Source organism: Protopterus annectens, chromosome 9.part0, assembly GCF_019279795.1.
Source record: "Protopterus annectens isolate FY-2018-M chromosome 9.part0, PAN1.0, whole genome shotgun sequence".
Lineage (NCBI taxonomy): Eukaryota > Metazoa > Chordata > Ceratodontiformes > Protopteridae > Protopterus > Protopterus annectens.
The window spans coordinates 285749196-285775804 of NC_056743.1; the positions used below are offsets into that span (position 1 = coordinate 285749196).

The following is a 26609-nucleotide window of genomic DNA, read 5'->3' on the forward strand; positions in this document are numbered from 1 at the left end:
TGGAAACAAAGAAATTGCTTCAGTTGTTGTTACAGGTAGTTCTTCCACTGATCCAAAAGACACAACAACAGTCCCTGGTACTAGTTATGCTGATGTGGTGAGCTCACCAGTTGAGCAGAATAATGCCCCTTTTCAAAAAGTGCAGTCTTTGAACAAACGGACTACAAAGTGGTACAATTTGACCCAATACAAAGGGAAGGGCAAAGGGAAGAACAAACGGAAGTGGTAGTTGCAACTACTACTACTACTAGTACTTATGATGTTGGTATTTTGAATTTGTCTGACATACCCCTTCCTTTAATGGCTGAAAATGTTTTAAGGAAAGGTTTTTCGTTCATTCCAACAAGTGGGATGAATGTTGGTAAATTACTTGTAGATTTTAGGCTGTTTTTAAGAAAATTAAATTTAATGTATATTATATGCAGGATATTGTGGTTAAAGATCAGACACACACACCAACACCTTGTAGACCAAGTACCTTTAATCCATCTTTGCTTAACACTTCACAAGTTTTTTAAAAAAATTTGTGAGAGAGAGTTTAGAAGCATAAAAAATTCTCAAATAGAAAATAATTTAACTAATGAAGAACGTTTGGCATTAAAATCATTGACAACAAATCCCAACATCAGAAGAATGAAGGCAGATAAAGGGGGCAAGATAGTAATTATGAATACCATTGATTATTCAAAATCAATAAATGAAATGTTACATGACCAAAGTATATACAAAAAAGTGACCTATGAATATATAGGTCAAAGATTTAAGAAATTAGACACCATTCTATTTGATATATCCTGCGAAGGAGAATTAAATAGAACAGAGTGTGATTTTTTGTTGGTGGAGCATCCTAAATTAGCAATGTTTTTTGGTATTCCTAAAATCCAAAATAATGAAAAAAATCCACCTTTTAGGCCAATTATTTCAGCGAAACAATCAAAGACTGAAAATATCTCTATTTGGCTAGATAGTATGTTGAATCCAGTGGTCCAGAACGCTGAATTTTATATAAGGGATTCATGGCATTTACTTGAAATTTTGAGGGATTATGGAAGTCATAGTGAGGATTTGTATTTTGGTACACTTGATGTAAAAAGTTTGCACACCTCTATCAATCAGGAACAAGGTGTTGAATATATGAGAGAGTATTTGACTGGAAACACTGAATTTTCAGGGGAGAAGATCAATATGTTATGTGGTCTAATGGAACTAGTTTTGGATAATAATTTTTTCAAATTCAATAACACCTTGTATAAACAAATCTCAGGAGTAGCCATGGGGACAAGAGTTGCTCCGGCTTTTGCCAATATAGTCATGGCAAATTGGGAAAAGAAGTTTTTGAAATCTAATGCAAGTTTCAACAAGGTGGGTTTGTATTATAGATATAAGGATGATTTGTTTTTCCTATGGAGGGGTAATTGTTCAGATTTTGTGGAATTAGTTACAAATCTGAATCACACAACTAGTTTTTTGTCCTTCAAAATCGGGGGATTTGGGAAAGACATTCATTTTTGGATTTGACCCTTAGTATGGATGATGTTATAGGAAGTATTAAGAGGAAAATATATAGGAAACCATATTTTGCTAACCAGTACTTACATAAGGATAGTATGCATCAATTTCATATGAAAAGGGGAGTTATCAAGGGTCAAGTGATAAGATTAAGTAGACTTACCTCAGACGGAGAGATCTTTGGAAAAGAATTATTATTTTTAAGATCTTTGTTCCTGAATAGGGGTTATGATCAAGGTTTCTTGGAAAGAATAGAAGATGAAGTTCGATTTTTGAGAAAAGGGGTGGCCAAACCAATCTTACATTCTAAAGATTTAGCAGTAGGTGTACCGTCTGTTTGTAGAATGAGTACTGAAATCCACAAACAAGAATTTTACACTGCATTCCCTATACCGATAGTTAGAGAGATGTGGTGTATCAAATCCATTATTGAAAACAATTGGAGAATTATCCTTGGCAACAAGGAATTAGCTTCCATTATAGGACATACACCTAAATTTACATTTAAGAAAACTACAAATATTAAGTACATGTTGGAATCAGTTAAAGGAAAGGACAATATTATTGCTAGAGTTTGTTCTAGCAAGAAGGGAACTTTTAGTTGCATGAACTGTAAACAATGCAGATACATCAGTAATTCCTCTTTTGCTATGGTAGAACATCTGAAGCAAACGTTTTGGGCCAAAAAGTATTATAATTGTAACAGTGAACTAGTGGTTTATATGGCCACTTGTGTCGCATGTAAAAATTATTATATAGGAAAAACTAAGAGAAGTTTAAAACGTAGGATTTACGAACATACATTGGCCATAAAGAAAAAAGATAAGAATAATTCAATGGCTAGACACGCACTTTCCTGTTCCAACTTTAAGAAATTTGAATTTTTTGTTCTAGATAGTGTGGATAAAGCTTTATTAGCTGGGGATTTAAATAACATCTTGGAGTGCAAAGAGGCACTTTGGCAATTGGTGTTTGGGGCAGATGAAACACCGGGACTAAATGAAGTTATTAATTTAAAGTTTTTTCTGTTATACAGAAACACCATTTAATGTTTAAAGAAAGTATTTTTTATGTGTAGATGTAATTTTAGACACATATGAGTTTTTTATTTTCTGCAATCTGTCAAATATGTTTATTTATTCATATTAGCTGAATTGTTACATCATTTCCTGGTATGTCACAGTGAAATAGTATAAAAAGGAAGGGGTGTGTTATTTACTGTTTTTTCTGAAGAAGTTCACGTTAATAAAGTGAATGAAAGCGCTAATTTTCATTGTCTGATTTGGCCTGGTGGAAGTCTGTCCGTTCTGGTTTACTGGTTTCATTGTTATAACCACATTAAAGCCCAGAAATTCCACTTAAAATTACAGGTGTAACTCTTGACTTTCATCTCATAAACAAGGAAATTTCAGCTTTCTGGGACCTGTATGTCAGTGACTCATACCTGGGAATCCTAGATTACATGTATCAGCTCAGTGCTACAGAAACCACCTGCTTATGCAAGACCTTTTGTTTACTTATGATATGTACTAATGTGTTGCAAAAAGCACTAATAATGACTAAGAATGAGTAGCCATCAATTTGCAATTTTTCACATGCAGAGGAAATATGATATGCAAAAGTGTAATAAATCAGGTCTTACTCCACCACTATTCCAGGCTTTGGCCAGGGTTGTTTGAGCCTCAGGTAAAGTAGCATCAGTGAGAATTTTCCCATTCACAGCCAAAACTTCATCCCCTTTAACAATTCCACCTAAAATGTGAAACAATGCAGTTTCAATTAAATGTACAGTAACAACTAGTTAAAAACTAACAAGCACACTTAACAGATATGGTTTACAGGTGTTTGACCAGCACACTGCTCATCAATGTAGCAAATAATTCCAGACTCACAGCCTATTATAAGTTCAGACATTTACTTAATATAGACGGAGATGTTACTCTGCTCATCTGATTATGAAGTCAGAATACCACTGGCCAGCAAGTCCAAAGTAAAAGGTGAGAAGTAAAATGACAATGAATCATGTAGAATGACACTGATTCGTCATGTTAGGATTAGCATCACTCCATACTGCATATGCAAAGACTGCCCCTGCTGGTCTTTTGCTGTAATTTGGTCTTCCAGTAACTCATGGACACCTAAAGGTCTTTTATCAGCATTACAAGCATATAGGCAATGGCGTACTTAACATCAAATGCAACTGAAATTTGCCCTGTAATTAAACCAAGTGAGTGGAACACCAAAGAATTATAAAGCAAAGCACAAGGAAGGCTATTTGCATCAACAGACCTGATATATTAGGACAATCATGACTATTTTCAGCGCAGTTCTGATACACTAAGACAGTCTTAAGGCAATGAGAAAACAAAACAAACAAAACAAATTTAGCATAACTGCAATAACATAAAAGCAAAAATAAATGGACCACAGTACCCTTACATGTAGAGACAGAAAGCTATGTATTTTATATCCCTGAAGCAGTTGCAACTCAAAACCCACCTGGGAGACTGAATGTGTACAGTACTGTACCACATAATTTACCTGAAAATAATCAGCATATTGTTGCTATACTGCTGCCCTCAGCGTCAAAAAATACAAGTTTATTTACTAGATTGTTAGTAGACAATGCGTCTCAGCTGGAAAAAAGCTCTGATTTCAGTCAAAAATGAGCTGTGAGCATCAAAGAATCCTAATCTACAACATACAATATATTGTGGTCTAAAAAGCTAGTACATATGAAAACTCAAACTCACACAGCCAACTGTAATTTCTTTTCATGAACAGAAAGCCTATTTCTTGTGTGTACTTACCCTCCATTCTATTTTAACCAATGTTTTCTTGTCAACACCGTAGAGCAGTTAATGGTGTCTTAACTAAATCTATTGAAGGTCTCTGCCCACTGACATTTGTAAAGTCTTCTTTTTGAACATGAGGTGAAAAATGATGGATGCTTTTAAGGCATCTGCCTGTGTTCTAAGGCTGGAGACTTTATACAATTCTTCTTTGTATTTTTCTTACCCCTTCACATATTTCTCAAAAGTTTTGTGCTATGTCTTCCATATGCAGGAGGTGTAATGATGAAAGCAGAGGAGACTTGAAGCATATTTCAGTCCTGTAGCTCATTGTCGCTTTACTTGAAAAGGGCTGACTTTTTAAGCAATTGTTGGGGGGAGGGGGATTGCCACAACATCTTTATGACCTATTTGGTAAGGTTACATATTTTTCTTCTAATTGCATTTTATTTTGACATATCAGCTGTGCATCTATACTTTGCAACTCGGGTGCCCTTTTCTTTTGAGCATAGCTCAGTGATGATGATATGTGATCTTTCCTTCTCTTACTATAATATTTTCTTTCTTTTGAAACAAAAGAGAGAAGTGAAGAGTACAGAAGAGGAGAGGAGAGGGTGTCACTGTGAGCTAACACATTGATTATAAAGAAAGAATTAGAGAGAAGCACAACAATGAATGGAGTGAATAATACAATATCAAAGAAACAGTCATGGAACTAAAGTATATATTGTGTCTTTCACACTTTACCAGACAATCTCGGACTTTTGGCAAGAATGTGTAGGAAAATGTGATTGCTGTGAATTCATTCTGACTTCAAGATTAATTGTTACTTAGAACCATAGCATAAAAAAAAAAAAAAAACAGAAAAAGAAAAATTGCAATGTCAGCTAATTCTAAAACTGTAATGTTTGGGTAAGCTATTCATACACTACTAATTCTTGCAAAAACTCATTGATGGCTCTGTGAAAAAAAGAAGTTATGTCTTACCATAACGTTCCATCTGTGTTGTTGATCTTTGTTCATTCATTACTGATAGGTTATCAGTTCCATCCTCGGAACCGAGCCAGCAAAATATCACGCTCACGTCAGCCAAAAACTCTCGAGCCAAGGTCCTACCCAGAATGCTCTGCTCCCTGTTACCTCAGATCGAGTTTTCAATTTGATAAGACAAAAGTAGAGGCTATCTCTGGTCATAACAGACCTACAATAAAGTAGCATGCAAGATCAACCAGGAACCTCCGGAGGGGGACAGAGGGTGGGAAGTAATGAATGAACGAAGATCAACAACACAGATGGAACATTATGGTAAGACATAACTTCTTTATCTGATGATGTTAATCTTCGTTTATTCCTTACTGATGGGACAAAGTCCCCAGCTACTTGTATCCCTGGGTGGCCCTCATGGAAGGACATTCCTGAGCACCATGGAGCCAAAAGAACCTCTACCTCTGAAGGCCAAGTCCAATTTGTAATGAAGAATAAAGGTATGAGGTTTGGCCCAAGTCGCAGCTGAGCAAATATCATTGAGGGAAGCCTTAGCATAGAAAGCTGCTGAAGTTGCCATAGACCTTGTAGAATGTGCTTTCACTCTGTGAGGCAAGGTGACATTGAAATACAATTTCTCAACCATGAAGCCAATGTAACTTTTGAGACAGGATGACCTTGTCTAGGTCCAGAAAAAAACAGAAACAGCTGATTTGATTTATGGGTAGAGTTTGTTCTGTCCAGATAAAATTGTATTTACCTATGAACATCCAAGGAGTGCAGGCAATATTCTCCCTTGTTAGAGTGGTTAGGAAAGAACACTGGAAGGTCAATAGATTGGTTGACAGACCGCTCTGACACCACTTTTGGTAAAAAAGGAGTTCTCAGTGATGCCCTATCCTTATGGAAGATAAGATAGGGAGGTTTGATGTATAAGGCTTGAAGTTCTGACACACATCTGGCCAATGGGATTGCAATCATAAACAAAGACATTTTACATCATATGAAGATGCAGGTTCAAAGGGGGAAGCTGTTGGAGCTTGCAGAACCAATGCCAAATCCCAAGGTTGTACCAGTTCTCTAAAGGTAGGTTTTAAGTGGATAACCTCCTTCAAGAAAGTTTTACAGCATCTATGTAACATCTATGTAAGTGAAGAATCCTGAAAACCAAGTGGAAATCTGAAATGGCAGCTAAATATACACGAATAGTACAGGCAGACACCCCAGAGTGGAAAAGGTGTGATAAGTAATCCAAAACCACCAAAATTGGGACTGACAAGGGGTCTAACTGTTTATTCGCTGCCCATAGAGAAAACCTTTTCCACTTATTGAGATAGATTAGTCTGATGGACGATTTATGAGATGCAATAAGGATACTGTGCACAGGGGACGAGAGGTTTTCCTGCCTGGCAATCACTGGAAGTGGAGAAACCAAGCTGTTAGTTTCAGGGTTGTTAGACTGGGGTGAGTCAGACCCTGCGAATGGGAGATCAACGCTGGGGATGGATTGAGGATCCATGGTTGATCTAGCAGGTGAGGCCAGTGGAAGGGGAACCAGACTTGTCAAGGCCAATATGGAGCAATGAGGATCACTTTGCTTTTCAAATGTCGTGCTTTCTTCACAAATTGGGAGATTAGGGGAAGAGGAGGATAAGCATAATGTAGACCCAAGGGCCAAGCATGGAGTAGAGTGTCTCTCGGTGACTGTCCCCGAGGGAGGATCAGGGCAAAATAGTTGCTGCACTTGTAGTTGGATGTGGAGGCGAATAGGTCGCAGCAAGGCTGCCCCCAGTGGTTGAAGATTCTTGCTGCTATCATAGGGTTGAGGGACCACTCGTGATGTTGTAGAATGCACCTGCTCAATTTGTCCGCTATCACATTGGAGCTCCCGGGAATGTGTGTTGCTAACAGAAAGCAGTTGGAAGCTATCGCCCATTGCCATATTGTCAAGGCCTCTCGGCATAATGGATAAGATCTGGTGCCCCCTTGCTTGTGGATGTACCAGACCACTGATGTTGTCCGATTGGATCGCAATAGTCCCTGACAGAAGGATGGAATGAAATGCTTGCAACGCTAGAAGCACCACTCTCAGTTCCAGGACATTGATATGGAAAAGGGCCTCTGTCTCTGATCAGGTGCCTTGGACAGAGTTTCCCTGACACAGCCCCCCACCCCCACCCTATCAGGGAGGCTTCAGTGGTCACCGTGGCTTTCGGTTGATGGGGGCTGAAGGTGCGAGACTACTGTTGGGGATTTCGAGACGTCCACCAGGGTAAATCTTGCATGCATATCTGAGTTACACTTAATCTGAAAAGACAAAGGATGCTGTAGAGGGTACCACTGAGTGAGAAGTAACCACTGAAGGAGCCTCATGTGGAACCTGGATAGAGGAACAATCGTGATCGAGGCTGCCACTGACCCCAAGAGCTGGATTATAGATCGAGCGGGAGATTTGTGGTGACAAAGCAGTGCTCAAACCTGCTGCCTTATTCGTTGAAGCCTGTGGTCTGGAAGAGATGCTGTGCAATTTCTCGTGTCCAACAGTACCCCTATGGATTTCAAAGACTTGAGCTGGGGTCGTGTTGGACATCTCCCAGTTTACAGTGATTCCCAGATGTGCTGTGAGGAGAGTGTAGTGCAGGGCTTCTTCCAGTAGACGCTTGGTGGGGGCGGTGAGGAGCCAGTCGTCTAGATATGGAAACACCTAGAATCCTTGAAGTGGCAAGTGAGTGATAACCACTGACATGCATTTGGTGAACACTCTGGGGGATGTAGAGAGACCGAAGGGCAGAGCTCGGAACTGGTAGTGACTGGCTCCTATGCAGAAGTGGAGGTATCTTCTTGAGCATTTGTCTAATTTTATGTGGTAATACGCATCTTGAAGATCTACAGAGCACATCCAATCATCTTCTTCTAGGAGAGGAAGGATAGACTGAACCGTGACCATCCAGAATTTCTCTGTTTTTACAAATTTGTTCAGTGTGCTGAGATCCAGAATTGGTCTCCAGTCCCTTGTCTTTTTTGGCAATAAAAAGAACCTTGAGTAAAAAAACGGATACTATCTGGTCTGGGGGGACCATCTGGATGACTTTTTTTGTAGTAGCTTTTGGATTTTGTGTGGTGCTGCTTCCCTTTGACTGGGTGGAACATCGGGTAGTACTCTGGATGAGATTGGACAAAGATGGAAGGGGATGCGATAACCTCTGGATATTATCCATTGTACCCAAGAGTCGGTGGTTATATTTCGCCAGGCAGTGGGGTACAATGAAAAATGATCCCTGACCGCTTCCAGAGGTGAGCAGTCGGGCAATGCTTCAGGAGCACTGATAGGGTTGGCCAGAGAAAGAATCTCTGGAATCCCGGTTTCGCGGACCTCCTCTGCCCTGAAAGGGGTGTCTTCCATTAGAGTTTCCCCCTCTGCCTCTAGGTGAGAACTCGGCATGTGCGTCGCAGAAAGAGCCCTGTGATTTCCTGTGCCACATCTTCCCGCTCCTCTGATTTCTTGAGTAGAATCGTTAAGGAGTGGAGTGTCTGACACCAACAGCAGACAGGGTCTTGCCATCTTGTTCGCACCTTGCCAGTGCATCTTTCACTTTAGGGACAAACAAAGAAGTGGCCTCGATGGGGGCGTTCATGAAGGAAGTCTTAAAGGAGTCTACAAAGGTGCAACCAGACATGTCGTCTGGTGACTATACCCATGTCTGGGGCTATAGCCGCTCCTTCCACTGCGTGAGAAATAAGATAAATGGAAAAATTGGAAATGGACTCTAAGGTGGCTATCTGAGAAGCCACATTGTCACAGACCTCGTCAGAAGCAGCTCCTGCCAAGGTTTCAGAGAGCTGGTTGATAAGATCCCTCTGAAGCCTGGTAAAGTGTGCCGAATAGTTCAAAGACCTTACGGCAAAGGTCAATGAAGCAAACACACACTTCCCCAGTCTGTCTACCGCCTGGGACTCCTTGTTGGGTGGATGGACAGTTTAGCTCTATTCTGCCAAATTCTTCTTAGTTGCAGCTGCCACCACCACTACTGGAAGACCTCGTGACCAATGGGGATGCTCAGCTGGGGGCGACAAGATTTTATCAGGCCTTTGTGGTATCGCTTCCAGGGTGTCAGGAGCCTCCCATGCACGCTGGCCGATGAGCTGGATGAGCTCATCAGCCGGTGGGGTAACCCAGGAGGTAGAGGGCCGGGCATGAAAGGCCTGCAGGAATACAGATTCCTCAGAGGAAGGATTAGAGGACTTCCAGTCACCCCTCTAAAGACCTTGAGGATGTCGCCAAAGGACACCTCATCAGAAGGTGGCTGTGGGGACCCTTCCCCGTCATCAAAGTCTGTATCTTCAGTCAATGACTCCTCAGTGGAGTCCACGTGCTTTCTCTTGCATGACACTTTACGGGGTACTTCCTCAGTGGGAGGTTCTAGGGAAGACTGCAAAGAGGGGGTCTCCTGAGGAGGAGAAATCTGAGGCCCTTCGGCCTGGTGTCCAGAGGTTGTGGCTTGTGAGAGTTGCGGCACAGAGAGGGGAGAGGACTCAGATATGTGGAGCTTGCCAGAGGAGGCAAGCACCCTTTCCATGGCCTGGAAGGGTGGCCCACCCAAGGAGGAATGGCAGCCCAGAACCAAGTACCACAACCTCGGAACTGGGGACACACCCCACCCCAATGAGCCGACCCCCCAGACCAGGAGTCTCAAGAGGACTGTGAAGCTTGAGAGAGGGAGGATTCCTGGAGGATGCCATAGAAACAAATCGGCATGGAACTAAGAATGTTCTCCCTCATGGCACAGCCACTGGCCTGAGAAGAGCCCAATGCCCAGTGCACCGAGGGCCACAAGGACGACTCTGATTCCAAAGTGAGATCCACTACTGGAGTCGGAGGAAGGGAAGCTACTGTTGGAGAAATGGGCTTCGATAATTGGGTGGAAGTCGAAGGAGGAGTGTACATTGGAGTTTGAAGAGATTTATGTTCACCTGAAGGAGGGAATGTGGACTTCGACAGGTGAGAGAGACCTCTGTCCACAAGCAACTGGTCAACAAGCCGCAACACATCTTGCTCAGAGAGGCTCCTGGTCGACCTCATAGAGAAACCTGAGGGTGATTCTGGCCTTTCTAGAAAAGAACTATATTGGCTATCAACAAATGGATCCAAGGAAGGAGAGTACTTGGTCCTTGCTAATTCAAGAGGTGCAGAGTCCAGAACCGCGGACGTCTGCACAGAAGAAAATGGTGTGGAAGTAGTCTGCGCCGACGACGTCAGCACCATAGAAGCTGAAGGTGTTGGTAAAAGCAAGTGTCTGCACCGATGGGTACGGTGCCATTGAGGACAATGACGGTGCTGAAAAGGACTGCACCGAAGATGTCAGTGACAAAAGTGTCTACACCATGGAGGACAGTAACGACATACTCAGAGCCGAAGGGGATTGTACCAACGGTGCGGAAGGGGGCTGTACCTGCATGGACGGTGTCGGTAAGGGCTGCAACAGAACTGTCAGAGATGTAATTGTCTGCACCGGGAACTCTGGTGCCGGTATTGATAAGGAGGACATGGCTGGAGCAAGAATCAGCTGGGGCGGTGCCAAACCTGGAGTCGACAGGGTCACAGGTGTCACTGCTGAAGTAGTAGTCAATTTCACCTTCTTATGAGTCGACACCCTACAATCTCCAGTGGGAGATGAAGGGAGCGACCTGGAAGAATGCCTCTTATGGGGTTTAGCAGGAGGGGGTGAGCCCTCTAACCCAGAAATAGCCTCACAGAAAGGAGATTTGAGAAGACCTTTTAATATTAACAAGAGAAAGAACAAATTAAAGAGTCCTGGTCGAAAAATATCTACAAATCCCACACAGGGGATCCACAGTAAAGTGGGAGACATTCTAACAATAGACACATAAGTCATGGCCATCGGAAAGCAGTAACTTATGGCCGCAATCCTTACACTGCTTAAAACCAACGCTACTTTTCTTATCCAACATAATGATGTGGAGAAGAAGAACAGTACCAAAAAGAAGAGGAAAGGCTACCCAAAAGGGTAAGAAGAGAGAAGGAAGAAGAATTATCAATGATGGCAATGAAGAATTACCTCAAAGGTAAGAAAAGGGTAATGAAGAGAAAAAGAGTAAAGGGAGAGAGTCGTAAGGATATGATAGGTTAGGAGAATAATACCAGAAACTGTTTGAAAAACTTTAAAGTAGAAACGATATATAAAACTTTCAAAAAATTAGACACTTGGCTATAGAAAGTAGCTTGACACGGCTGTACAGCAATGTGGCAAATGGGATATAAGGTAACAGGGAGAAGAGCATTCTGGGTAGGACCTTGGCTCGAGAGTTTTTGGCTGACTCGAGCTTGATATTTGGCTGGCTCCATTCAGAGGTCATAACCGATAACCCATCAGTAAGGAATGAATGAAGATTAACAACATCAGATCTACTACTTTGTGCACAGCCTTAATCAAAGTATGATTACAATGAAATGGATTCTCTTTGATTAAATTACACTCTGCAGTTTCTGCAGTGACAGTCACAGCAGCCATATATTTTACAATACTAATACAGTACAATGTGCAAAATCAATTTCTGATTTTCAACAGCAAGGAAACACTGCTAATCCTCTTTTACTCTGCTTCTAGTGTATAGTAATTAATGAAGACGCAGTATCTGAATGTACATTGACATGCACTTCTGTCAGGATCCAGTGAGAGATGTTAACAATCTTCAATGTAAAATGAACTAGAAATAATAGCAAAACAGAATCTCTAATTGAAGACCTTCTGTCATGAAAACAATTATTCAAACTTTTCTTGTTGAAGCAGCATCTAATAGGAGGAGATTTAGACCATGGCTATCAAATTACACTTGTGATGGTCCTCGGAACAGACGTGAAGCACCAGGGTTCAAGTTTATGTTCACATATAGTAGTAACATTAAGGGGATATGTGACATAGTAGCAAAAAACTGGAATATTTTGACCAGTGAAGAAGGTACCAAAGCTATTGTTGGGAACAAGCCTATTTTTGGCTTTAGGAGAAATAAGAACCTCAAGGACATTCTTGGTAAAGAGAGACATTTTTACTCTCTTCCTTTTAAGAGTAAACCAGGTAGTGTCCCTTGTGGCACTTGTAAAGCTTGTACCCACATTGATCAGAATACCAACTATACACATCCTGTCACGGGTAAGCTGTTTGAATTTAAGGCTAGAGCCACCTGTAGGACAAAAGACCTTGTTTATTTATCAGAGTGTCAACAATGCTGTGTTTTTTATGTGGGGAAAACCAACTGTTTTTTCAAGGTCAGGATTTTACAACATCTTAGTTCTATCAGGAATGGTGATGTACATAATGCTTTGTTTAAACACATTGAACAAAATCCAACACATTTCTTTAAGTTTAGAGCCATTGTAAATATCAAGCTGAGCAGTAGGGGGGGGGTGATATAAAACAACATACTGAACAGAAGCTAAATGGATAATTGAGCTTATGGCTCATAGAACTCCAGGTTTAAATGAAAATGTTCCAATGAAGCCCGCCCTTAGGAATAGGCGGGTCTGTTACTGATTTTATCAAATTTTATTGGTAGTCAGTGTGCTTAAATTCTGTTAGAATGAGAATGTTTGTTAATCTGATGAAGGGTGTTACCCGAAAGCGCTCATTCTTCCTGGAGATTTCTGTGTCTGAGTTTTTGTGCTTTTATTAAACTCTTTTTGGACTTCAAGCTGTGTTCTGCCACGATTTTTTCTGCATTTGGTCTCTTTTTACGCTTTGGCAGGACTTAGGTGAGGCACTATACTGAATTTTGGATACTGATATTATTCAAACTTCAGCAGAAAGGATGTTTTGAAACCACCATATTACATGTAATGAACAGTGTATACCCTTGACGAAATTAATCTTAATCTTCATAATTAACTTTATAGCTTAAAATTGGCTTGACAACAAATAAGGCCAAAAGAAAAATACTAGAGTATCACAGACAGTTGTCAAGAGTATTAGTAACACACTTAATTTTTCGATGATGCCATGCTGTCCTGTTTTAGTACAGCTGTGTGTGTGTGTGTGTGTGTGTGTGTGTGTGTGTGTGTGTGTGTGTGTGTGTGTGTGTGTGTGTGTGTGTTTTGGGATATGGTTTGGGAGGTTGTTAAACATAAACAGGAGCAAGTTTGAAAATTACAGCTAATTGTGCAACACTGGAAAAATCAAGGGGTTCCAAAAAGTTAAAATTCATAAACACCAAAACGTAAATACAGAAGGCAAATATGGAACACAAAGCATACTTAATCTGTCCACATCCCCAGTGACCGAATCATTTACAGACCGCATTTAATCAACGACATGCTTTTTTATCACACATAAGCACTATGATGTTCCATGTATTTTTGACTTCTGCTGTATTTATCACCATATTCCATCTTCAGAAATGCTATTCCAAACATTGATTTTGCTTTTTGTGAACTAATGCTTCCTTATAAAGGATCATAGGAAATACAAGGCAACTTGTGACCATTTATGCCTTGTCAGTACTGACCCTCAGACTGTGGAGGGCCAGGCTAGTAAAGCCAGAGGTGAATTTGTGAATAACTATCCAATCATCCAATTCTCCTTTGAAGAAAAATACTGTATCAAACTATTTAATTTGTAGTGGGAGTCTATTCCACAGGTGGGGGAGGGACACTGTGTAACAAACCTGTTTTTCTATTTCGCTTAATCTGCTGGTGAAAATTTAGATTTGTTCTGCTATTTGTCAAACTATTTGACTTGTGGAGGTAAAGAAGATCCTGGACCACAGGGTCACTAATAACTCAAAAGGCAAGACATAGCTCTCCATTTAGGAATCTTTAAGACACTAAGAAAAAGGACAGAGCTTTCAGTATTTTTTTGGTAGCTTAGGGTTTTTAGGCCAATTATCTTCTCAGTTGGAAACTTTTGGGATTTCTCCTGAGCTGTCAGCTATGACCTCATCTTCTTAATATTTTTCTTTCTTTTTCTTGAAAGTGTTGTTATTGTGGGCCATCTGCATTCCTGTGTAATTCTAAATTTTATTTTTATTTTATTTCTCCTTTGTTAACCAGGTTAGTCCCACTAGGCTAGTGACCTCTTTTCAGGGGAGAACTGAGGTCATATCTCTCAACTGTCCAGAGTTTCACAGAATGTCCAGATTTTTGGCTCATAGTTTTGGTTTATTTCTCTAAAAATTGTGGTTTTCTGGCAAATCACTGAGGACTTAAGTCAGATAATAATGACAAAAAAATGAGTTTTAGACTTCATATCCTTTATAAAATTCATGTTAATGTGAAACCTGTTATTCTATCAACTTTCTAAGTTTGTAAGAGCAATAGTTAAAAAAATTGTCCCTATTTTTGGGCCTTTGCCCCCCCCATTTTTTACCCAGATTTCTTGCTCTAAGAGGTTGAAAGACATGCCCGAGGGGGTATTTATACTACTAGGGGAAATTCTGTCAGGGCATCAAGGAATTTCCCTTACTCTTTTCAATAGGTGCCATGGGATCTTTTACATCCATCTGAGCTACCACCAATGCAAGCAAATGGGTCCTCAGTTTACAATCTCATCTGAAGGATGGCATACTCAGGAATGCAGAACCCCCCCCCCCCATACTGCACTGCGCAGTCAGCAATCAATGTACTTGGTGTGAGAATAAAACCCACAGCCTTCTGCACCAAAGGTGTGTGTGGTACCTGTTGTACCAATGACAATGACACAAAGGTTTCAGTAATGTTCCTGGGTCTCCCTTTTTCCACAGTATATCTGCTAATCTCTTCCAGTCATTATCTGTAAGGTCTGTAGTGCAAAATGCACCACTTTTGTCACTCTGCCCTTGAATGCCTTTACTGTACTTCCTCATACATATAGTTTCAGATTTGCTCTTGGTGTACAGTTTTACAAACTCTGTAGTCAATCAAGTTTTATGTGAATATAAATCCTTAAAATATGCTTCAAATTTCTTGTCATTTGACCCTCCTTCTTTTAAAATGTAGTCCTCGCTTTGTGAGGTTAAATATCTAGAAAAATTAGGAATGTACAAAGAACTAGAGATCTAGGTAGGCTGAAACATACTAGTAATGTAAAGTTGTTAATTTACTAATGTGCAAGCTTCTGCAGTACTGTGCACAAACTCCCTACTGTTCTACATTGGGTAATATAATCAGAGTGCCAATTAGGGTTAAATGTAGAAAGCAAAATAAGGCCACACAAGTTACATGAATTCAAAAGAAATTCAGGGTTGCCCAAAAACATTACATGGTATAAACCTGTTTAAAACTTTCATTTAGTGGCTCATTGCTGTTTTGTCTGCTGTGATAAACATTTTTGTAGTGTTTTCTGCCTAAAACTGTATAGCTGTAGCACAGCCCAATTCAGGTTTGCTGTCTCTGTGGCCTGGTTGTTTGTTTGCAGTGTTTATTTGTTCTGAGCACATGTTTCAAGCCATCTTGGCTTAGCAGAAGCCTTTCTTCACTTTAGTGAGAGTTCTGTTGTTGATTGGCTGCTGGCTGGTAGAGGTGGGCTGGTCTAGGGATTGGAGTAAGCACTCACTGGTTCTTTTGAGTTTTTTTTAAGTTGTTTCAAGTTGTACCTTCTGGTATTTAAGCCCTAACTTTGAGAGGATTTCTGTCTATACACACTGAGCTGAGGGGAGGAGTGGTGCTGAACACAACTCTGATCTGTGATATATAACAATAAGTACCTTGTTTTTTTTTTTTGCTTATTTTTACTAGTTATTGCTTATTCTAGCCATTTATACCACTTTTTATTGTTTGCTGCATACTTTTTACTGTACTTTATTGCTATACACTAATCTGCACTGTTGTACTAAAACTGTTTGTCTTACAGGGCCTGATAAATAAGGTTTTTACTGTCATACTGTTTGCAAAGCTTTTTAGCTAGTTTCACTGCGTGAAAGGTATTAACTGGAATTTTTCTCCATTTGTTAAGCATCTATTTATTTGTTCTGATTTTCTGCCAATGAGTGTATCATATAACTGATTTGTTTGCAGTTAAAATCAGTCTCTAGAGTCTCCTTGCTCCTTTATCTGTTTAAAACTTTCATTTAGTGGCTCACTGCTGTTTTTCTACTGTGATAAACATTTCTGTAATGTTTTCTGCCAAAAATACTGTAGCTAGTAGCTGTAGTATAGTTTCCCACCCACCCTCCTTATTGGAGTCTTCTCTTATGCTTGGTGGCTTTACAGTTACCCGCCCCTTCTGTAAATTTGATCTGGGACACTCCTCCCAGTCTAGTGTCATTAGCTCATTCTACCTAATACAGAGAGAACATTTGAGAAGGCCAACCCACTTAGTATCTTAACCTTGAATTATCTTCTGTTCCTCCTTTCTCCCTTTCCACTTTACTAAAAAAAAAAGCACTTTGCTAGAATCTACCATTGCTAGAATCTCCTTGTGTTCTGACTGAGTGTGATTCTGAAACAATATGGAAATATAGAGCTGATAAGTATACGTTTTGGCCCTTTTAACTGTTCAGAGTTCTGCACTGTCTTAATTTTTGCTTGACTGAATTATTTATATATTTGCTGGCACTGTTTTCTGATACTCTGTGCCTTCATCTTCATTTTTTCCTAATTTACTGTTTTCCGCACTTGTTTTTAGTCATTTTTTAAATTAATTGCATTTATTTATACTGTATTTGCTTTAATATTGCTACACACTCAAGTGTGCTAGTTTGCACTGCACTTGAATTGTTTTTACTACTGTTTTAGCTGCTTTTCTGTAAAAAAAAAAAAAAAAAAAAAAACATCAAAAAAGAAAGTTCTAAGCTTGCTTCCTGCCTTTCCTGTAACTAGTCTAGCCAGATACAGATTTGCTGCATCCAGGGCTGTTTGAAAGCTTCTGACCCCCCCAAGCCTTTCTGTGTTGGAGGGAAGCCTTCTAACTTACCAGTGAGAGTAGTAAACACTAGGTAGCCTATCTATCGCAAAATGAGTGGTTTCTGTCCCAGAAATTGTAGTTTATTGGCCGTTTGGGCAGTTTTTCCATCCCTTTCAAATTTCTGGTTTAAAAGCCCTCATTTGCACTAGTTTCCCACCTTTCCTGTAACTAGTCTAGTTCAGATACAGTTTTGCTGTATCCAGGACTGTTTGTATGCTTCTGAGCCCATCAAGCCTATCTGTGTTTGACGGAAGCCTTCTAGCTTATCAGTGGGAGTGGTAAGCACTAGGTAGCCTATCTACCACAACAGGAGTGGTTTCTGGTCCAAAAATTGTAGATTATTGCCCGTTTGGGCAATTTTTCCATCCCTTTTAACTTTCTGATTTAAAAGTGCACGTTTGCCTGAGATAAACTATTACTGGTTCCAGAATGTCTGCTATTCACTTTTTCCCTTATATCTTACTAGTTCTTTCTCTCTTGCACTTCAAATAGCCTAATCACTTTGCACTTCAACAGGTTTTTGTAGCAATTATTGTAGCACACCTAAGTGCCATCAGCACAAGTTGTACTTCACAGAAATAGCTCCAGTACGTAGCAGTTCTGACCACCCCTCCTGGCATGATTAAAGGGCAGTTCCCCGTGCTTTCTCTTATTAACCTGGTGCACTTGGGCATTCTGAGGCAATGCACCAACCGCCTCATGAACACAGACAACCCTCTCCTCTTACCTTCCAACACTCAGACTTGTGAGAGATGCACTCATATTACCAAATTGGAAGCTATGCACTCTCCAGCCAACACCAGACTAGCTGGTCAAGAGGAGGTCAAGAGAAGGTCAACACCTACACCACACCACATGGAATGCACAGCCCCTCAGAACACCCACTATCACAGCTCTCACATAAAAACACAAACCGCACACCAACCTTCGCAGAAGATCTCAACAGAAATTTAACCAAACAGCAGAGCTCTCCATGACAGAAATGCACTTGACCACCACAACACAGCACAAAATAAAGGACACATAGCTCACCTCCACAGTGTGCCCCTCAACCTAAGCCCCTAAGGGTAAACACCTTGCCAAATACACTAATCAGAGATGAATCAATAGTGAGGCACACAGACGTCCCACTCACTAGGGTGAATAAGGAGAAGGTAACAGCCAGCTGTCTATCAGGTGCCAGAATCCGACACATAACACGTGCACTCAGGTAACTCCACAACAAGTACAAGTATGACTCTGTCATTGTCCATGTGGGTGTGAATGTCCTGAGATGCACCTCCCTGGACTACATGAAAAGAGACATGGTGGAGCTCTCGGATTACATGGTCCAGGCAGGTATGACACTAGCCCTGAGCAGTATCCTATCATCACCCAGAATGATACCACAGTACAAACAAAAAATGATTGATTTCAACAACTGGCTAAATTTCTGGTGCCTTTCTAAGGGGATCTAGTATCTGTCTGCTTGGGATGACATGAGGCGGTGTTCCAAAGACCAAATTATCATGATAACAGCTACAAATAAATGCAATCTGAGGGTCATGCTGCTCAATGATACAAGTCTAAATCTCAAGATGTGCTCACTGGAAGCACTTCTCAAAATGGAGAACATCGACATTTGTGCTGTAATGGAGACCTGGTTTAAAGTGACAGAAAGCACCCCTGTACTACCAGGCTATAACGCATTCCACACCTTTTGGCCCCGAAACAAACTGAAGCTCCAAAGGCGGTGATGTCTCCATATTCATAAAGGATAAGAACACCTCCAGACCAGCAGCCCAACATAACGCATTTGAGATACTTCAGGTACAACTACCATTGGGTAAAATGGCAATCCAGGTCTTAGCCTGCTATGACTCTCACTCCATGTTCCTAAGCACCCTGAAATCTATCAAGGTCCAACCCAACAATCACTTACTAGGAGACTTCAACTACCCTTCCATCAACTGGGAAAACTACTCAAGCACCAACATACTGACCCAACACTTCTTGGAATTCTTCAGTTCCAATGCCCTGGACCAGCTCATTCTGACCCCCACTACAGGAAGCAACATCCTTGACCTGGTTATTACTAACATGGGCAAATGTTGATCTACAACAATAGTCAATCCCTCCCTGGTCAGATCCTACCATAAACTAATTGCCATGGAAATCCACATCTCACCCACATCCCCCGCAAAGGTAACCACCTTGAAAAACTTCTCCAAAGCTGGCTTTGGACACGTAAAAACAGAGGTGGCTAATTTCACGGCACCCATGCCAATGGAAAATAGCTGCATGACTGCCAAATCATACACCGATGCACTGTATGAACATGTACATAAATGCATGGTACTAGCCATACTCAACAGAACCATGACGCTCTCCTCCAAAAAAAGGAAGCCAATTTGGTGGTCCCCTGCCATTAATAAACTCTACAACAGAAGGAAGAAACTGTTTCAGAAAAAGGTGAAATTCCAAGACTGGAAAAACTCCCTTATTAGCCTCAACAAAAAGTTGAGATCCCCTCATCAAATCCTCTAAAGCCAGCAATGAAGGCAGTATTGTGGCAGACATTAAAAACAATCACAAAGCCTTCTATAGCTATATCAAGAACCTCCACGGCAATACCCAGATTTGCTCTGAGTTACTGCACAATGATATCTCCTATACTGAGCCAACAGATATTGCCAACATACCGGCCGACAGATTCAGTGCCAACTTTCCCCCTCTAAAGGACCAGTCACAGTACTGGAAGAATGCCAGGCACCCAGAATTACTGCAGCATAGGTTAAAGCTGCATTGTTCAAAGCCAAGAATCCAGCTTCCATGGGACCCAATATCATCCCTAGCTGTATTCTACATGAACTACAAAGCGAACTGGCACCACATCTGTGTGCCCTGTTCAGTCACAGCCTCATCTTAGGCTTTGTCCCTACCGAATGGTGCACTGCTACAGTCATCCCTCTCCATAAAGGGGGAGTGACTACCGACCCTGGGAATTATCGCCCCATTAGCCTGACAAGTCTGATATGTAAAGCTATGGATTGCATCATCATGGACCTGATTAACAAGGATATAGGAAATCTCCAAACTCTACACCCCACGCAATTTGGCTTTGTGAAAGAGAGATCATGCCTGCTCAACCTGGTAGACTTCTTTGAGTCAGTGACCAGGGCTGTGGATGAAAGTAATGCAGTGCATACAGCCTACCTCAATCTGGCCAAGGCCTTTGATACCATTCATCACTCGGAAATTATTGATAAACTCACCAAACCAGGCATCAACCCCGATATCACTAGGTGGGCTGCAAACTGGCTCACAGATAGAACACACAGTGTGAAAGTAGCGGACTCCAAGTCAGACTGCCAACCAGTCACGAGTGAAATCTCACAGGGATTGGTCCTGGGTCCTCTCCTGTTCAGCATCTACTTCTCAGAAGTCCAGGCAAACACAAAGGGACTCCAGCTGCCCAAGTTCGCAGATGACTACAAGCTGGCAGCCATTATTAACTCCCCAAGTGATGCAGACATCCTACAGAAAGGCCTCACTGAGACCAATGACTGGTGTCAAAGCCATGGCTTTAAACTTAATGCCAAAAAATGCGTCATCATTCCCTTTGGTAAAAGCTCAGTTCCAACTAATTACCACATGGATGGGAACCCACTGAACACTGAAGGCATTATAAGAGATCTGGGGACGCAGGTTGACAGCACCTCTCCTTCGACAACCACATTGCCACTGTGGTCTGAAAGTTCTTCTATGTGGCACATCTCATTACCAAGGGTTTTGCATCCAGGAAGAAAGAGGTCATCGTCTCTCTCTACTCTTCCCTCATTAGACCAATCATCAAGTATAATGCCAAATTTGGCATGAACCTCACCAGACACCTGCAACAGCTGGAGAGGCACAGAAGTACCTCACAAAGAGGATCCTGGGCATTAAATACATGTCCTACACAGACCAACTCAAATGACTCCAGCTATTCTGTCTCATATCGCCTACTTAAAGGCAATATCTGCTTGACTTACAAAGCCATTTTTGACCCAGCTCTGTTAGAAATGTTACATCTAATGAAATCCCAGTCCCTCCACATCACAAGCTCCAGAGACCTCAACCTCATTACCACAATCAACAGAACACGCTGGAGGGACAGGCTCCTCACCCAGAGACTGCCCATGCTCTGAAACAGACTTCCCATACATGTCAAGCAGAGCACCTCGCTGTCCCTCTTCAAGAGAAATCTTGATGAGTGGATGGGTAACAGAAAATTCACCCAGGGGATCACTCCAGTAGCTCTAATCGATAGAGGCACAGGGAACTAACGTCAGGCGGCATGATGCCAGGGCACTTCTATGGGCTAGGCTTGTAAAGGATCTAGGACCATTAGCCTAGTACAGAACTATGAACCTATGAAGTAGCATGCTGCTTAAGTTTGTCCTGAAATGTGCATTCAGTTTTCCTCTCTCCAATACCACAGTTTTCTTCCATCCAGGATTAAAATCGTGAAACAGTCAGATAGCTAGTAAAGACTGATGTGTCCATCTCACATGCCAACTCCTTTATCATCTTGGGTAAGATTCAAACCATAACTGACCTCCAACTTAATGCTTGCCACTCCCTACACCTCTCCACCTAAACCAGATAACTGCTGCACGGGAAACAAATTTCTGTGTTTGATTTACAATTTGAACTAATTTCTGTGTAGTCCTCTTTAGTGCCTCCCCAGTTTGCATGCTTATCTAAAGATCATCCAGTATGACTAAACTTTTGACTCTTTACACTTTTTTTTAATAAAGTGATATGAAAATATAAGGGTGGTCATATACAGGGTTACCAATGTAATCTGCAGCATACAACATAAAAAGAATCATAATGAAGATAACAGCTTAATGTATCTCATTATTACTTACAATAGCCTAAAATGCTACCACTTTATACCACAGACCTAAAAAGAAATAAAAGTACAGTTTTGTACCTACCATAAATGTAGATGTTCGAAGATCCACATTGCTGCAGTCCTTACACTTGGGTAGTCCGCTGTCCTCGGTCGGCCCGAATATCAAAGTATAAGGCTGACGTCGGTCAAGGCGCATTAGACTGACATCAGGACGTCAGGGTACAAATGCGCATGACCGACGTCATATCCTCAGTCTTTTCTTGCCCCAGATGTCAGAAGACCCTAAAAGAAAGGTCAAAACCAAAAGACAGCAAACAACCAACCAACCACCCTTGCACTAATAATATGTACCATATATACAATATACACAATATATACAACCCAACCCACACAACCGCCTCTAACTACAGAGGGAAGGAGGGAGAATTGGACTGCAGCAATGTGGATCTTGAACATCTACATTTATGGTAGGTACAAAACTGTACTATGTTCTTCATCTCACATTGCTGCAGTCCTTACACTTGGGTAGAATCCCAAAGCAGAGGTAAGGGAGGATGGCAAACTATAAAGCAGTAGGAGCTGCCAAAATGCCCTGTAAAATAGCAGTGGCAAAACCAGCCCTAGATTTAGAGTAAAGTGGAAGGTGATAATGCTTAGAGAAAGTATGCACTGAACTCCAAGTAGCTGCCTCCAAAATATCTTTAGTTGCCACCCCTTAAAAAGCTGTCAGTGGCAGTAGCCCTAGTGGAATGAGGCCTAATCCCAGCTGGAATCTCCTTGCCATGATGGGAATAACAGAAAGCAATGCAAAACCCAATCCACTTAGAAATAGTTTGTTTTGACACAGGCTTGCCACTTGTCTTGTATCCACTTTCCATTTAGATGAGCTCCCCAAGCTTTGTCTGAGGCATCTGTCGTTAGAATCTGACTCGCCTCTGGCCGGGTCACAGAGAGTCCCTTGTTTAGGTGACATTCCTGAGCCCACCACAAAAATTCCTTTTGAATGCAAGGTATTATTTGAATGACAGTGTCCAGATCCTGGCAGTGCTGTGTCCATACGTTCTTGAGATACCATTGTAGCTTCCTCATATGCAGTTTGGCATTGGGAAGCACCAGAATACAAGATGCCATGAACCCCAAGGCTTGAAGGACTGTCCTTGCAGTCAGCCTGGACTGATGAGACAATTGATGAAAGTAAAGGGAAAGATTATTTTGTTTGTCCGGGGTCAAAAAGGCCATCTGGGATGCTGTATTCAGTCTTACACCCAGAAAGCACATGTCCTGAGAGGGTACTAGACTGGACTTTATTTCGTTCACAGAATACCCCAGGCATCTTAGCACTGCTATCACATATTCCAAATGATGAAGAAGCTCGTCCCTTCCTTGAGCCAGAATCAGGCAATTGTCCAAATAAGGATAGATCTGTATTCCTTTTAGCCTGAAAAAAGCTATCACTGGAGCCAGAACTTTCGTGAACACTCTGGGCGCAGTAGATAAGCCAAAGGGCAATGCAGAGAACTGAAAATGAGAAGTCCCAGCCCGAAAACGCAGATACTTTCTGCAACTCAGTCTGATAGGAACATGAAGGTAAGCCTCATTGAGATCCAAAGTTACCATCCAATGATCTTTGCCCAGCAGAGGTAAAAGCTGTTGTAACGTCAACATTTTGAACTTGGGAATGTCCAGATAAGTGTTGAGGAAAGATAAATCCAAAATTGGTCTCCACGTGCTCCCCTTTTTTGGTACTAGGAACAGGCGAGAATAAAATCCTAGGCCCACTTCTGGCATAGGGACCGGCTGTGTGGCCCCTATTTGAAGTAACAGAGAAATTTGTTTGTGAGCCTCTATTCTTTGCTGAGGAGGAACGTCTGGCATGCCTTTGAAAGGAGGCAAGGTATGGAAATAAAACCTGTAACCTTGGTGTATGATATCCAATACCCATCTGTCTTGGGTAATTAAACTCCAATTTTCCTTGAAAAGTGCCAACCTTCCTCCCAAAGGTGCTGCCAGACGAGAAGGCTCTGGCAGCTGAAAAGGTAGGTCATTGGGTCTGTTTACGAAAGGACTGACCCCTACCCTCACCCGAAGACTGTGCAGGTGAACTCCCTGTTCTAGGCCTGAAAGAGCCCTGAGCTCTGCCCCTACCACTTCTAGATCTACCCCTAGACTGGGAATCATAAGAAGGATACGTCCACCCCTTGGTAGGCCAATTTCTACTAAACTTCGGAGGCTGAACCTGCAAAAAATCTTTAACAGTCTGCATAGACTTAGCCTTGTCTTCCATTTTCTTTAAGACTGCCTCAACAGGTGAACCAAACAACACATCAGATTGTAAAGGAGCATCTAAAATCCTTGTCTTAACATGGTCAGACAAATTCTGATCCCTCAGCCAGGCGTGCCTGCGAAGAACTGACCCAGTGGCAGCCACCCTAGACGAGGCCTGTACAGCATCAAAACCACATTGCAAAGAATGCTTACCCACCTGTTCAGAAACATGTACTAAATCTTGTAACTCTTTACACTCAATACCTTCCGCCAGAGCATCTACCTTAGACTTCAATTGAGAAAGCAGATAGTTTTGGTATTTCAACATGTGAAACTGGCAATTCAAAGCCCTCATAGCTAGGGTGGAAGAAGTATAGACTTTCTTTCCCCATCTATCCAAAGCCCTGGCCTCTTTATCTGGAGGAACCGGATTTTTAACAACAGAAGCCTTAACACCCTTAGGCCCCTGACTAACAGTTTCTGGGTCCGCCCTAGGACTCTTAAAAAGATACTTATGAGCTTCAGGCACCCTGTAATACCTATCCGGCTTAACAGGAGCAGGAGGCAAAGAATCAGGATTAAGAGAAGCCTCTGCAAACACATCTTCCACAACATCCAGAACAGGAGGTATAGCCAAAGGCCTATGCTGGGGTAAAACAAAAATTCCTAAGCCTTTTCCTGGAATCAGAGAAGTCCTGACCTTCCCACTTAAAATGCTCCCTCATGGAATGAAGAGTCTCTGAAAAGAAAAATCTTCAGGAGGAGAAGCAGAAGGAGTAGAATCATCCACATCAGAATCAGAATAAGGAGAATACTCCTGCAAGTCTTCAGTCAAGACTCTGAAACATCCGAAGCCTGCTCAAAACTCCCCAACTCAGGTTCCACCCTAGGTCTCTTATCAGGAGGGGGCAAAGAACCTCTAATCAAAGTAATCAAATCTTCTGCCATTTTAAGCATATGCTTCTTGGGCACAGAACCTGAAGAACTAGGGGTGACACCAACTGAAGCTAAACCTGGCCTGCCTCTGGGAGAAGCCTTGGAAACAGAAGGAGAGGGCCTAACCACCCTAGGAAGGGAAGGGAGTACAGTAACCTGATAAGCCCCTTCAGCCTGACCTGCCTCCTGAGAGGCCACATCCTGCAATAACAAAGTCTCCCCCTGGGACTCCAGAGAAACCTCCGGCGGAACCCCCGGCTCCACCGACACCTCTAAAGAACCGCGTCCGCACGGACGGTTCTTCTAGCCTAGGCTTAGCTGCTTTGTCCTTGCGCTTCTTCGAAGAAGCGGGCGTCGGAGCATCCGACGGCATATTATAATTGCACCGCTTCCTGAAGACTAACCTGGCACAATCTAACCTTCTCTTAATAGTGCGCTTATTGAATCTAGCACAAAAGCGACACCCAACAACGTCGTGCTCAGGCCCTAAACAAGGAATACACAAAGTATGATAATCTCTATGCGGTATCTGTTTCCCACAAGAAATACAGTTATTCACTTTTTCTGACATCCGGTAAACCACTGAGGCAAGAAAAAAACAAAATATTCCCCAACGGGGTACTTAGCCAACTTTGACTCGGTCTGAAACTCCGAATTCGAAAAATTTCAGAACGCCAACCGGCACTTGCAACGCTGCTTCTGCATCGGACCATGCGGCAAAAAAGACTGAGGATATGACGTCGGTCATGCGCATTTGTACCCTGACGTCCTGATGTCAGTCTAATGCGCCTTGACCGACGTCAGCCTTATACTTTGATATTCGGGCCGACCGAGGACAGCGGACTACCCAAGTGTAAGGACTGCAGCAATGTGAGATGAAGAACATCTACAGTTGAGTGACTTTATGCTACCTCAAAGTTTGCATTTGTCTGAATGCTGCAGTAATAAAAAAGAAGTTATGTACTTACCATAACGTTCCATGTGAGTTGTTCATCTCACCTTCATTCTTACAAATGGGTCCGGAGCCGATCTCTCGGCTCTGAGTCGGTCACTTTCAAAAGCTCGAGGTTTTCGAGTAGCTCAAGGTCAAGTCCCTATCCCATGATGCTCTCTGCCTCACCTCGGATCTAGTTTGCTGATCCCAACATATACAACATAAGAAAACATGAACATTACTCCAGCCGGAGTAAGAAATCCTATACAAAGACCCACCAGACTCCAAATCTCTTACTCATTCTTCGAGAAGCCTGGAGGAGGTAGGCGGGAAGGAATGTAAAAATGAAGGCGAGGTGAACAACTCACATGGAACATTATGATAAGTACATAACTTCTTTATGTGAAGTTGTTCAG

At 41.9% G+C, this 26609-nt stretch overlaps 1 protein-coding gene across 2 annotated transcripts in view; it reads right to left on the bottom strand.

The window, feature by feature from the left end:
- Window positions 1-26609, bottom strand: part of USH1C (USH1 protein network component harmonin) — a 3114702-nt gene that overhangs the window by 78872 nt on the left and 3009221 nt on the right. For both annotated transcript variants that reach the window (XM_044082874.1, XM_044082873.1), the window contains one exon: window positions 3152-3261. In XM_044082874.1, coding sequence (XP_043938809.1) covers window positions 3152-3261 — 110 coding nt within the window. The remainder of the gene's footprint in view (window positions 1-3151; window positions 3262-26609) is intronic.